This window comes from Poecile atricapillus, chromosome 29 (assembly GCF_030490865.1).
Source record: "Poecile atricapillus isolate bPoeAtr1 chromosome 29, bPoeAtr1.hap1, whole genome shotgun sequence".
In the NCBI taxonomy this organism is placed as follows: domain Eukaryota; kingdom Metazoa; phylum Chordata; class Aves; order Passeriformes; family Paridae; genus Poecile; species Poecile atricapillus.
Genome location: NC_081277.1, coordinates 909,970 through 922,230, shown reverse-complemented (window position 1 = coordinate 922,230; position 12,261 = coordinate 909,970). Strand labels below are relative to the sequence as shown.

Below are 12,261 nucleotides of genomic sequence, written 5' to 3'. Positions count from 1 at the left end.
TCCAAAGGTTAATCAGCCAGAAAAATGCTTGGCTCTCATCCCCGAGGCTCTGGGTGCTCCGGGCACCGCTCAAAGGTCGGTTAGCAGGAGTCCTCAGCTCAGCTGGGCGCTGTGGGATTGGTCACAGCCCCTTGGAGCAAACAGGGTGACAGGGTGAGAGCACAGGAACAACAGCCCCACGGGCCTTGTCCCATCGCAGGGGACAGGAGGGCTCATGGCCATGGGGTTCCCAGGGAGGCAAGGGGCAGCTCCAGCCCGTGGTGGCTCCATGAGCAGTGCAGAAGCCGCGCGGTGCCACCGCGGGTTTATTGCTGGATTCCAGCTTTGAAATGGAACCGAGAGCAGAGCTGAGCACAGCCAGATTAGAGAGCATCACCAAACGCCTGGAAGTGTCACCGGCTCCCCCGGGGCTGTTCCCTGGCGGGGACAGCAGGGACAGGGACGTGGGGCAGCCCTGCGGACAGGAGCTGTGCTGTTCACCGTGCCCCCCGTGCCCCCCAGGCTGGGCACACACAGCGGGGAGCCCGGGCTGCACCCTCCAAGCGGCAAAAGCCAGGGCTGTGCTGGCCAGGGCGATGGTGACGGTGGCAATAAAGGGGCCAACAAAGCGGCACGGGGACAATGCGGGCGGGGGGCGCGGAGCCGCAGGCGCCGGTTGCCCTGGAGACCCCAGCGGGGCTTTCCGAAGGTATTTCCTGAAGAAAAGCACACACATGCCCGGCAGCCCCACTAATCCCAACAGGAAGCGCTCATCGGGACGTGCGGATTGGCTTCTTTTTGATTTCGAAAGCTCCTCACCCTGCCGTGTCCCCGTCCCGAGGGGCGACATCCCGGCCCCGCAGCCACCCCCAGAGCCCGCACATCCCCATCGCCTGCTCCAGGACAGGCTGCTCCAGGGGGATGCCAACACGAGCATCATCACGGCCTCAAGGCACACACGGCTGGCTCTCGGAGTGCTCCGGCCACCTCCAGCTCCTCCTGCCCGAGCCAGCCCGGGGGTCTGCGGCTGCTCCACGGCCCCGGTCCCCGGAGGGTTCCTCCGCAGGGAGAGGGGATTTATGTCCCGCTCCAGGCCCTCCTGCTCTCCCAGCCTGCACTGCAAATGAAGCAGCACTTAATTAACAGGCGCGCTGGGGATTGCAGAGCTGTCGGGATGAAGCCAGCCCTTTCCCCCGCCGGGCTCGGAGCTCCGCAGCCGCTCGGAGCCCTGGAGGCAGCGGCTCGGGGCACAGACATCCCTCCCTCCCTCCATCCATCGGCTCCCACTGGCCATGGCACACACCGGGGACACGGGAGAACGCCCCAGCCGCAGTTTTTGGCTGGCTTAGACTGGTCCTGGCTCAGTGCCGGAGCTCAGTGGCCGTTCCCCTCCTCCCCTCCCTCCCACACAGCCCCAGCCCGGGGGGCTCCACACCCGGGGGCTCCACAGCCGGGGGGCTCCACACCCGCGGGCTCCACAGCCGGGGGGCTCCACACCCGAGGGCTCCACAGCTGGGGGGCTCCACAGCCGGGGGGCTCCACAGCCGGGGGCTCCACAGCCGGGGGGCTCCACACCCGGCAGCCGCAGACACTCAGGGACCCTTCTGCTCCCCCCGGCATGGCTCCGCTCCCCCTGCGACAGCTCCTCAGCCCAGCCTCTGGCTGCTTTTCCCAAAGACTCGTATTTCTTTTTTCGTCCTCAATTAAGGGCCAGAGTGACAGCATCCGAGTGGGGAGGCGGGAGGACGGGACAATGCGGGCTGAGATGCCCCGGAGGACACGGCCACGCCTCGGGCAGCCGGGACTGGGCAGCGGCAGCCCTGGGGTCTGGCTGGGCCCCCTGAGCTCCGGGAGCGCTCCTGGGCTGCTGCCATCCACAGCACAAGGGCAGGAGCTGCAGCCTTGGCAGGGAATCCCCGGCTGCTTGCGGGGCTCCAGCAAGGAGTCAGCTCCTCCAAACGGGATCCCTGGGGATCCCCTGGGGCTCCCCGAGAGGCTGCGAGACACCTCGAGCTACGAAAACAAGGAGGGACAGCAGGGAAATGGGGAGGGGGACATAGCCGAGGGTCAGCAGTGGCCTGGGGAGCAGTGGGGACAAAGCCAAAGAACCTGGTGGCACTGCCTGTGGGGACACTGGGCTCCCCCAAGCTCCCTGGGCTGAGCACATTGCCTGCCCCGGCCCTCCAGCTCCTGTAGCTCCAGAGCAAGACCCCCTGGAGGAGCTGGGGACAACAAAGCCCCGGGAGCCAGGGCCCCTGCTGGCCCCGCAGATGGCCGGGGGGGTTAAGCCTGTGGCCAGCTGGGCAGCCCTGGGAAATGGGGCAGCCCTTGGGCCCTGCCCCACGGGGAGGGGGCTGCAGCCAAATCCCCTCTGCTTTGCAGTGCAAATGCACCCCTGGACAAGTATCCCCTGCGCTGGGGCAGTCTGGGGCTCAGGGTGTCCCAAAAACAGCTGCCCAAGGCAGGACCCCCCTGCCCCAGGACACGGCTCCCCACGAGAATCTGCTCGGCCACTTGGCACCGCCGGCAGGGCCATGGCAGCCCCTGTCAGGAGATGCCTGAGCAGCGCCTGGGACAATGGCAGACAAGGAGAGGGAAAAAAAACCTTGGCAATTTTCTGCAGGTTTCTATTTAACCTGGAGACAAAGAGCGGCTTTGTGCAAGGGAGGGACGGAGGCTGCGCATGGAAATTTCTTGGTTTTTTCCCCTTAACCAGGGCTTTTTCACCACCTCCAAATTTAGGTAACTGTAAAATGCAGTAAGTGCCTGTTAATATTTTATTTGCTCCAGATTTTTTGGTACTGGGAGGGAGCTCCTGACAAGCAGAGCTCCCAAACTCCCTCCCACACCACAAGGAGAGGGGGGCCAGAGCTGAACCTCCCTCTGCATGAGGCCAGGCCGCTGACCGGCGGCGGGGGATTACTCCTCCCTGAGAAGGGAGCTTAGCTGCCTCAGAACCGGGAGTAAACTGAAACCCCATAAACATCCAGAACAAAGTCTGGGAAAGCTGCTGCCTCCACCACAGAGGGGACTGAGTGTGGCCCCCAAGGTGATGGGGGGATGCTCCTGGGTCACGGTGCTATGGAGGAAGGACAGAGACCTTGGCCCCCAGGACACGATGGCCCTGAGCACGGGAGCTGAACCCCATCCACACCCCATGGCACCCCAAAACCCCTGGGTCTGGCTCAGAGCCTGCCCCTGAGAGGGGCTGGTGGCTCAGCCCTGGCTGCAGGTCCTGGCCCAGCACTGGCTCTTCCCATCACACACGTCCTGCTGGGAACATTTTGTTCCCACCAGTCGGCTCCCGAGCCAAGGGACAGATTCCGCCCCAGCCGGGCTCCTGCTGTGGCACTAATTGGGCCGCCCTGGTGAGAACCGTGTCGGGAAACGTTTCCAGAGGTTATTGTTAGCCCTGGCATGAGGCTGGCGAGGAACCAGCTCCCTCCTCTCCAACCTCTCCTCCTCCACTGCCACGCCTGACGCTGCTCCCAAACCCTCCAGGGGCTGCAGGGCTCCTCACACACCCCAAAATTCACCTGTGCTCAACCAGCTCCCCTCAGCCCCAGCACCCCAACTTTTCTCAGTGCCACAGCCAGGGTTGGGGCTGCAGGTGGTGCTCTCCTGGCAGCACAGAGCCATCCTTTCCCCAAACACTGCCAGGAAACCTCTTCCAGGAAGAGCAATCTCCTGAGAAAAACATGTTTACTGCTGTCAACCGCATTGTTTACAGATGCGGGGAGCAGGCACGCCAGTGGAAAAATCTCAGCAATGGTCGCTGTGAGCAAAGCTCTGCCCGCGCTCCTCTCCGGAGCTGCAGCTCCCCAGGGAGCACACGTGGCTCCGGCTGCCTCCTGGGGTGTCACCTCACAGGTGTGACCTGTGACCAGGGTACCTGCTGCACTCAGAGGGGCCATCCCTGGCAGCCAGCAGCATCACCCAGGCTCTCCCAGCCAGGCTGCAGCAGAGCTCACTGGGCAATTCCCCTGAGGGAGCCCCGGGGCACCGCACAGCCGTGCCGGCCACACCGGCACTCTGCCTCTCAGGGCTCTGCTGGGAGGAAGGGGGAAGGGGGAGCGAGTCTTAAAAAGCAAAGCAGTGCCCACAGACCAGACATTCTTGGGTAATTAGAACCAAAAGGAGCTAGTGGAAGTCCCGCGCTGCGCTGCTGGGTCTGGTTATTCTCTGCCTCGCCCAGGGCCAAGGCTCTGACATGCCGGAGCAGGGCTCTCCGCCAGAGCCGGCTCTGCCCAGGGCCGGGCGACCCACTTGGCCCATCCCTGAGCCTTGGGGTGCCCCCACTCCAGAGCTGAGGCAGGAGCAGCCCTGCTGCTGGGACACAGCAGCGATGACAAGGGGGGATGTCCTGGTCAGGGGCTGCGCTCCCCAGGCCCAGTGGAGCAGAGATTTGGAGTGCACAAATCACCTGAGCCAGCTCTGGCTTTGAGCCCAGGGCTTGCCACTCCCAGCTGGGGGCAACACTGGAGCATCCCGAGAGCTTCTGCAGGGTGCATTCATCCCTAGCACTGCCAGCTGGCAAAAGCTGAACCAGGACCCTGCACCCAAACCTCCATCGCCCCTGGCTGAGCCCAGGATCACCCCAGAGGGGCCAAGTCCAGGGGGGAGCAGCCTCACACACATCCCGGATTACAGATTGTCACACGGGTGCAAGTGCTGTCACATGGAGAGACCCCAGAGGGGGACACAGCCCCCAGGCCTCTTTATCTACCTCCAAACCCTCCAAACCAACACATCAGGGTTCGCCACAATTTTTCTCCAGGTTTAAAACATCCCCAGGCACTGCTGGAGCCTCATACCCACTTTTGTGGCCACACAAACCACCCTGGGGACAACACATGCCCCATGTCCCGAGGCACCAGCTCGCAGGCTGACACCTCCGGTGGCACTGGGGATGTGCTGGCAGCCCCACAGCTGGAGCACACGCCAGTCTCTGCCTCTGCTGCAGGGAGGAGCAGCTCGTGTTGCCCGAGAGGAACGCGAAGGACGAGGGAGCGGCGGCTCTTACCTTGGTCGGGCAGGGTGGGGGCCGGCCGGGCGGCGGAGAGCGCGGCTGCGACCAGCACAGCCCAAAGGATGAGGCACCGCCAGGTAAACATCCCACTGCTGCAGCTACTGCTCGGCAACTGGGCTCCACAACTCCCACTCCATGGGGGCCCTGGGCTGGCCCCGGTCTCCGCAGGGCTCTCAGCCCCTACAAGCTGTGGAGGAGGAAAGCAGAGTCAGGGCAGGGCCAGCTCCCCCCCATCCCACCATCCATCACAGGCCACGTTCCTCCCTCGTCCAGCTTGGACAGCAGGATGTCCCTGGATCAAGGGATGTCCCCAGACTGCAGTGGCAGGTCCCCACAGACCCCTCAGCAGCCTGACATGACCTGGCACTGACTGGCAGGGTTATGTTTCCCTGTGTAAAAGCGCTGATGTGTCAAGAGTGAAACCGCTGGCGAAGCAGAACCAAATGCAGCAAGATTTCCCCGAATGGTGAGAGAAACATTAACGCCGGTTAAAGAAAGGGAGATTCCTGCTCTCCTCTTCCTGTGCTTTGTCAGGTGTTGCTGAGCCATGGCTTCACTGAGGGAAATCCCTTGTCTAGAGCAAAATGTGACGTTGTCTGTGCCACCCCTAGCAAAGCAGCTCTCACTGCAAGCTCCAGCCCCCCCCATTCCCTATAGGATCTATAGGACTCATAGCAGCCAGCCCCATGGCGAGGCCTTCCTGGAGCCAGAGGGTCAGCCAGCTGCAGCAGATCTCTTTCCACCAACAGCTGTTTTTGAAGTGGCTGTGTGGGGAGAAATCCCCCGGCATCCACAGCCAATTCTGCAGCTCGCTCTTGTCCCTGCCAGCTCCCACGCTGGGCTCCCCAGCCCCCCCATCCCCTCAGGTCCCCATCCCTTTCCAGGGGACTGCTCCATGCAGGGCAGCCCCAGAGCTGGCTTCTGGCACAGGGAGGCCCAGCAGAGCCTGATCCTGCCTCAGGGGGCTGTGGGGGTGTGCCCTCCACGGCCCTCATTCCTCCTTCCCTCTGACCATCCCTCCATCCCTCTGTGCCAGGAGCACCGAGCTTTTTCAAGTCACGTTCCAGGGGGACGCTGGAGCCCGAGCGCAGCCACCCCCGGCAAACAGCCCCGAGTCTTGTGGATGGGAACAAGCCCTGTGCTCCACCCCCGCGCACAGACACATCTGCACCTCGGCAGCAGCCTGGGATGAGGTCCCGCCGCCGATGGCCCCGCTGGGCTCCGCCGAGCGCTGATCCTGCCCAGCCATTGCACAACGCGCACAGCCCCGGCCAGGGTGCCGCTGGCAGCGGGAGCTCTGCGGCCAGGACAGGGACAGGACAGGGCCATCCCACACACCCTTCCCCAGGGCACCTCCCGGGGTACAGCTGTGCTCCAGGCCCCGCAGCCCCTGCCGAGCATCCCAAGCTCACCGGGCTCCTCTCCGCGCTGCCGGGTGCCGCGCCGCTCCCAACCTGCCATGGGAACAGGCGCTTCCCTTCGCCCAAAAGCGTCAGGCTGAAGTACACACTGTTAGAAACAGTGAGTAATAATCCTAGTGAGTAATAAACCTCTACTCATCCTCCCCACGCACTCAGTCCACGGAGCTCTGGCCTCTCCCGCTCCAGTGCGAGACCCTGCACTCGCTGTGCCTGGAGTGGCGGCTTCCCCCAGGGATGGCTGAGCAGCCACAAGCTCCAGAGGGCTCAGATCCTCCAAGGAGCCTCTGCACCCAAAGGAAGCCCGGCTGAGGTGTAGCTGTGGGGGCTCCAGAGGGCTCAGATCCTCCAAAGAGCCTCTGCACCCAAAGGTGCAGCTCACCCAGCTGAGGTGTAGCTGCGGGGGCTCCAGCTGCCTCCTTCCTGCCCAACTGCTCTGGCTCTGGCTGGCACAGGAATATTTGGGACCCAAGCTATTGACACAAGGAGCAGGGCAGGGAAAAGGGCACCCAGCAAACACTGGTGTTATCTCCAACACCAACGCTCCCAGGCACTGGGTAGTGCTTGGAAATAGTTATTGAATGTTCAGGATTTATCAGGGTTTGGAAGGGGAGGTGGAATTCTTTGGAGGGGGGGAGGAAAAAGCCTTTGGTATTTCTGGAAATTTTCTGTCTCTCAGTGGCTTTGTTTATGGACAGCACATGCTCCCCGGAACATGCCCTAATGCGGAGCGTCTGCGTGGGCCTCCCGAGCCGGCCCCATGCCGAGGGGAGGGATGGAGGGATGGAGGGGAGCCCAGTGCCTCCAGTTCCTGAAAAATGAGTCAGTGCTGGCTCGCACAGCAGAGCCCTTCTCCAGATACACCTCGCAGCGAGTGCCTTCCAGCTGATGCAGGGGCTTGACAGCAGGATATTTCCATGGCGTAGGGATCACTCGGCAGCACGGAGCTGGAACCGCGGCAGGGAGGGAGGGAGGGAGGGAGGGAGGGAGGGAGGGAGGGAGGGAGGGAGGGAGGGAGGGAGGGAGGGAGGGAGGGAGGGAGGGAGGGAGGGAGGGAGGGAGGGAGGGAGGGAGGGAGGGAGGGAGGGAGGGAGGGAGGGAGGGAGCCAGGAGCACACAGAGATGGTCGGCTTCCCCGGGGCAGCGAGGGAAGGCGCAGCAGCCACGGCTTTGCTGGAGGGCAGCAGGACTGGGACACATCCTGCCTGCTCCTCCTGGACAGGTTCAGCGGCACCCGAGGGAGTCTCAGTCCTCAGAGATGCTGAAGAGGTAGCACCGACCTTTCTCTCTTTCCCAAGGGAAAAGGGGAGACTAAGGAACCCCAAGACACCTGCCCTCCTGACTCTTTGGTGTGCACACGGGAAGAGGCAAGGAAGTGGGGAGCGCACTCCTACCTGTGCAAACAACAGCATGGCTCTTCTCCGTGTTTATACAGCTTTTATATAAATCCCAACAGGAAACCATTTGCTCTGGAGGATGGCAGCTCGGGCAGGGTGGGTCTCTGGCTCCTGCCAGGCACTGGGCACCATCCCCACTCCCCGCGGCCCCAGCACACAGTAATTTTCTGCTCCAGGGTGGATTCAAACAACTAAAAACAGAAGCAGTTAGAGAGGAGCCAGGGCTAAGTGCCCCTCGGAGATCTGCCTCCAAACTGCAATTACCACTGGCCATTACACCCACGGAGCTATTTTGGAGTGGTGATGGAGCCCTGTGCCCATCCATGCCCCCTCAGGGGGCACGTGCTCTCTGTGTACCAGAGAAGATTTCTCACGCTGCCTTTGCATGCCAGTGTATCCATGAGGATTCTTGTGCAACCTGTCCCCCCACTGTCCTCAGGGACCCTGAGGGCTGCACTTTCACTCCTCGCATCTCCCACACCCCTGAGTCACAGGGCTGAGCTGTCCCAGGGACGTGGCACAGACAGGACCTTTCCACTTGGACAGCAGATGCACCCCATGGTTGTGAGCTGAGTGGTTCTGAGTGGGGAAGCCCCTTCCTGTCCCGTCCCATGGCTCATTCCTGTCCATTCCTGGCTCATCTCTGGAATGCATCTGAGGTGCCAAGCACAGGAGCTGGTGCTGGAGCTGGGGTCCAGCCAGGGTCAGAGCCCTGCAATGCTGTGACATCTGCACGGGAGCCCCGATCTGACCCCTGTGTGCCCATGCTGCTGGATGTGATGGGGGCTCTGTGTCCTTTCCTCTGTCCCCCTGCTGGGGCAGAGATGGCCCATGCCATTCACCACATCAGAAGGTCCAGGCTACCTTGGCCCCAGCAGCCAGGGGTAACACAGCAGGCAGGAGAAGAACAGAGACATGCCAAATCCAGCAGGGATGAGAGTCTGAGCTCAGCTCAGCTCCTGGGTCTGCACAGCATCAGGAGCCTGAGGTGGGGGGACTGTGCCCAACCAGGCACAGTCCCTGTCCTTCAGGAGGAAGGTGGTGACTGCCAGCAGACCACCCTGCCTGGCACAGATGCCCCCCAGCTCCAAAGCACATGAAAAGAGACTCCTTTTCCTCTGAGGCACAAAAACAAGGCAGCCCTCCAGCTGCCCTTGGGGAAGAAGGACACACCAAAGGCACAATCCGTGGGCAACAGGAGCAAAGCCTTTCTCTTGCCCAGTGCTCCGTGCCCCAACCTGTGGCTCAGGTCAAGAACCAAGTATTTGCTGAAATAAAAAGCAAACACAACTGCAAATGGAACTGTAGGGAAAAACTATGATGCTTAAAGCAGACACATGCTTGGAAAAATAAATATCCAACTGTGCAGCATACAGAGCACGTTAACCCTTCCCAGCTGGCTGCCAGGACTTAGGGCTACTGGGGCCATCTCCAGCACTGAGCTGTGGGCAGGAATCCAGAGGTGGGACAGCCTGGGACATGGGGCAGGACGGACAGCAAAGGCCCAGCCTCACCCACAGATCTCCATAAAACCATCTCAGTTCTAGAAGCATCCTCACACTCAGGGATCGCTCCCTACCTGAAGATTTGATTTTCAGATCTACAAAACAATCATTGGTACCCGAAAATCTATACTGGGCTGGTCCCCCTGACTGCTTTGGGAGGAGACTGGTCAAGGACAGGAACACTGGGACATGATCACAGCCTGCCATCCCCTGGGAGGGACAGAGACCCATTACCCAGCCTTGGAGGGAGCTGGATGGGGTTTTCACTACATGCAGTCCTCCAAGGAAAGCCATCAGGAGGGGAAGGACACACATTTGCCATCATGCCCAGAAGCAGAAGGTCCCCAGAGGTGCAGAAAGTTGGATTTTCAGGATGGGATGAGCATCTGCAAGTGACCCCTTCCAGCAGCCAGGATTTTTGGGGCTCGACCCAGGGCTGGAGACAATATGGCTGCTGGCTCAGGTTATGTTTTTAGGTGGGTAAATAAAGAGGGAGCTCCAGCTGACACCTGGAAGTGACCCTTGTGTGGAACACCGCGTGTGTGGAGCAGCCCAGACGATGCTCCCGCCGCCCGCCTTCACCCCGGCACCACTCGTGCCCGCACCCTGCCGGGCCAGGGGCGATTTATTTTAATCCTCTCGGAGCAACACAAGGAAGAGGCAGCAGTGCATGCCAGCCAGCCCAGGGATTAAGGGAGGAAGTGCTCCTGAGTGGGGAAGATGGCTGCTAGCCAGAGCAGGGGGCTGCGGGGCCCTCGCTCCTGCGGCGTCCCCGGGCTGCTGCGGGGGGGGCTGGCCCCGCTCCTCCGTGCTGCCATCCCGCTCATCGGCACCCGGAGAGCTCCAGCCCGAGCAAACCACCACCTCCACCTGCGCCGGGAGCCGGCAGCCCCCGAGCCCGCCCGCTCATCCCCGAGAGCCGCTGGCTTCGCTGAAGCGTTCGTGTTTAAACATTGCCGGGAGGAGCTGCCCCGGCCGGCTGCGCTCCAGGACACGGGGCAGAACTCAGCAATCCGGCCACAGGAGCTCCTCGGCGTCACCTGAACACGGAAAGGCTTCGCTCCGTCCTCACATGAGGCCAGGGGCCACCTCCCGGCCCCAGGACCCACAGAAACCACAACCGAGCCCCTCTGCAATGATCTCCCCGGGTGCCAGGGCCACCGCGCCGGCCCGGTGGCCACCAGCCACCGCAGGTGCCGTCGCCGCCTCTCTCCCGGTGCCGTGCGAGGCTTCCAGAGCGCGGCACAGCGCTGGGATGCGGCGGCTCCGGGAGCCCCAGCAGCGTGCACACACAAAGGGAAGCACCGACCCTGGGACGGCGTTATTCCAGCGCCTCCACTCCCGCCCGGGATCTCTGAACACAGCCAAATCCAGCTCCTTCTCCATTTCTTTCTGGAAGCCGCAAGGCTCCCTCTCAGGTACTTTTCGGGAACAAGGGGCCAGGCAGCGACTCGGAAACGAGTCCCACCAGGCTCCCCCGCGGCGGGGAGGGGTTTCGGGGTCGGGACGGTGCGGGGGGGGGGGGGGGCTCCAGTCTCGGTTCGGCGATGAACGGGGTCGAACCCGCCGCCGTCCGAAACTGCTGCCCCCCGAGCGGCTCCGGCCACCGAGCGGCTCCGGCCACCGAGCGGCTGCAGCCGGGAACGGCCCCGGGGCCCCCGAGCCCCGCACACCGGAGCGCCCCGCTGTCCGCAGCGCCGCGGGTCCCCCAAGGCGGAGCCCCCCCCGCCTCCAGGGCAACGAGGCGGACCCGGGGTGTTCGGCCGCCCCCGATGGAGCCCCGTCCCCCGATGGAGCCCCGTCCCCCGATGGAGCCCCGTCCGGCCCCGCGGAGCACAAAGCGACGCCCCGCGGTGCCGGTGCCGCCCCCCCCGTGGAGAGCGGCCGCCGTTACTCACCGGAGCCCCGCGGGCGGCGGCGGCGGCGCGGAGCCGCCGCTCCCGGGAACAATGGAGGGGAGCCCCGGCCGGGGCGAGAGGCGCAGCCCCGCCGCCGCCGCGCTCACAGCGGCCGCCCCATGGCAGCCCCGGTCCGGGCCGGCCGGCGGAGGCGGCGGGAGGCGCTCCCGGAGCCGCTGCCGGACGCGCTCCCGAAGGCGCGGCCGCCCCGACGCTGCCGCTGCCCGCCCGCCGCGTCCCGCCGAGCGCCCGCCGCCGCCGAACTAAGGCGCTCCCGCACCGCCCCGCCGCGACTCCTCCTCCGCCTTCCTCCTCCTCCTCAGCGGCCTGATGGGGTTTGTAGTCACGGCCGGACCGCCCCCCAGCCCGGACACCCTGCTGGCCTCCCGGCAATGGGATTCCAGACGTGCCCCGCGCTTTTGCGGGCGGTGGTCGCGGGCTGCGCTCGGGGCAGCGCAGGGATGCTGGCAGCGATGCTCCCCTCACCTCTGCACTCTTGCCCTGTCGCTCTTGCTGGCACCGGGGAAGCCTCAGGCCCCGTGGGTACACGGGGACCGCCTGCACCCCCCGTTACCCCTGTGCAACACCGGTGTGGAGGCAGCAGGGTGGGCAGAGCTCCAGGCGGCCTGGAGCCCCCAGCTACAGAGCAAGGCCCAGGGCAGATGTTTAAAGGGTCCTGAGTCATCAGCCCCAAGTCCTCCCCAGGAGCCTCTGTTGCTGCAATCCCTGCCCTTCCCAAGTGTTTTCACTGAGCTTTAGAGCAGGAACATGGCAGCTCTAACACAGAGCTCCCCAAAACTCTCAGCATGTGCTTCTGGCTTAGTCTCAGCTGGGACCACACTCAGCCCCTAAGCCAAAGGGCAAAATGAGATATTGTCACACCAGTGAGCCCAGCCTGACTCCTGTACTCCCCAGTACGGAAGCCCAGCTCACAGAGCCCCAGGCTGGGCACTCAGACAAGCTCCCCCAAAGCTGGACTGGCTCAGGGTAACACAGGTGGTGCAGGGCATTCAGCTGCTGTAGGAGCAGCCAAGA

General features: G+C 63.5%; 1 protein-coding gene across 5 annotated transcripts in view; it reads right to left on the bottom strand.

Moving 5' to 3' along the window:
* FGFR1 (fibroblast growth factor receptor 1) overlaps positions 1–11,502 on the bottom strand; it is a 28,287-nt gene extending 16,785 nt beyond the window's left edge. For 4 of the 5 annotated variants that reach the window (XM_058859207.1, XM_058859209.1, XM_058859210.1 and 1 more), the window contains exons 1-2: positions 11,227–11,502; positions 5,003–5,195 (exon numbers count right to left, since the gene is read on the bottom strand). In XM_058859207.1, coding sequence (XP_058715190.1) covers positions 5,003–5,093 — 91 coding nt within the window. In that variant the 5' untranslated portion in view covers positions 5,094–5,195; positions 11,227–11,502. Of the gene's footprint in view, positions 1–5,002; positions 5,196–6,420; positions 6,518–6,808; positions 6,825–11,226 lie in introns of those variants that run through there. The other variant, XM_058859208.1, reaches the window with a different exon arrangement.
* Between the last annotated feature and the right edge of the window lie 759 nt (positions 11,503–12,261).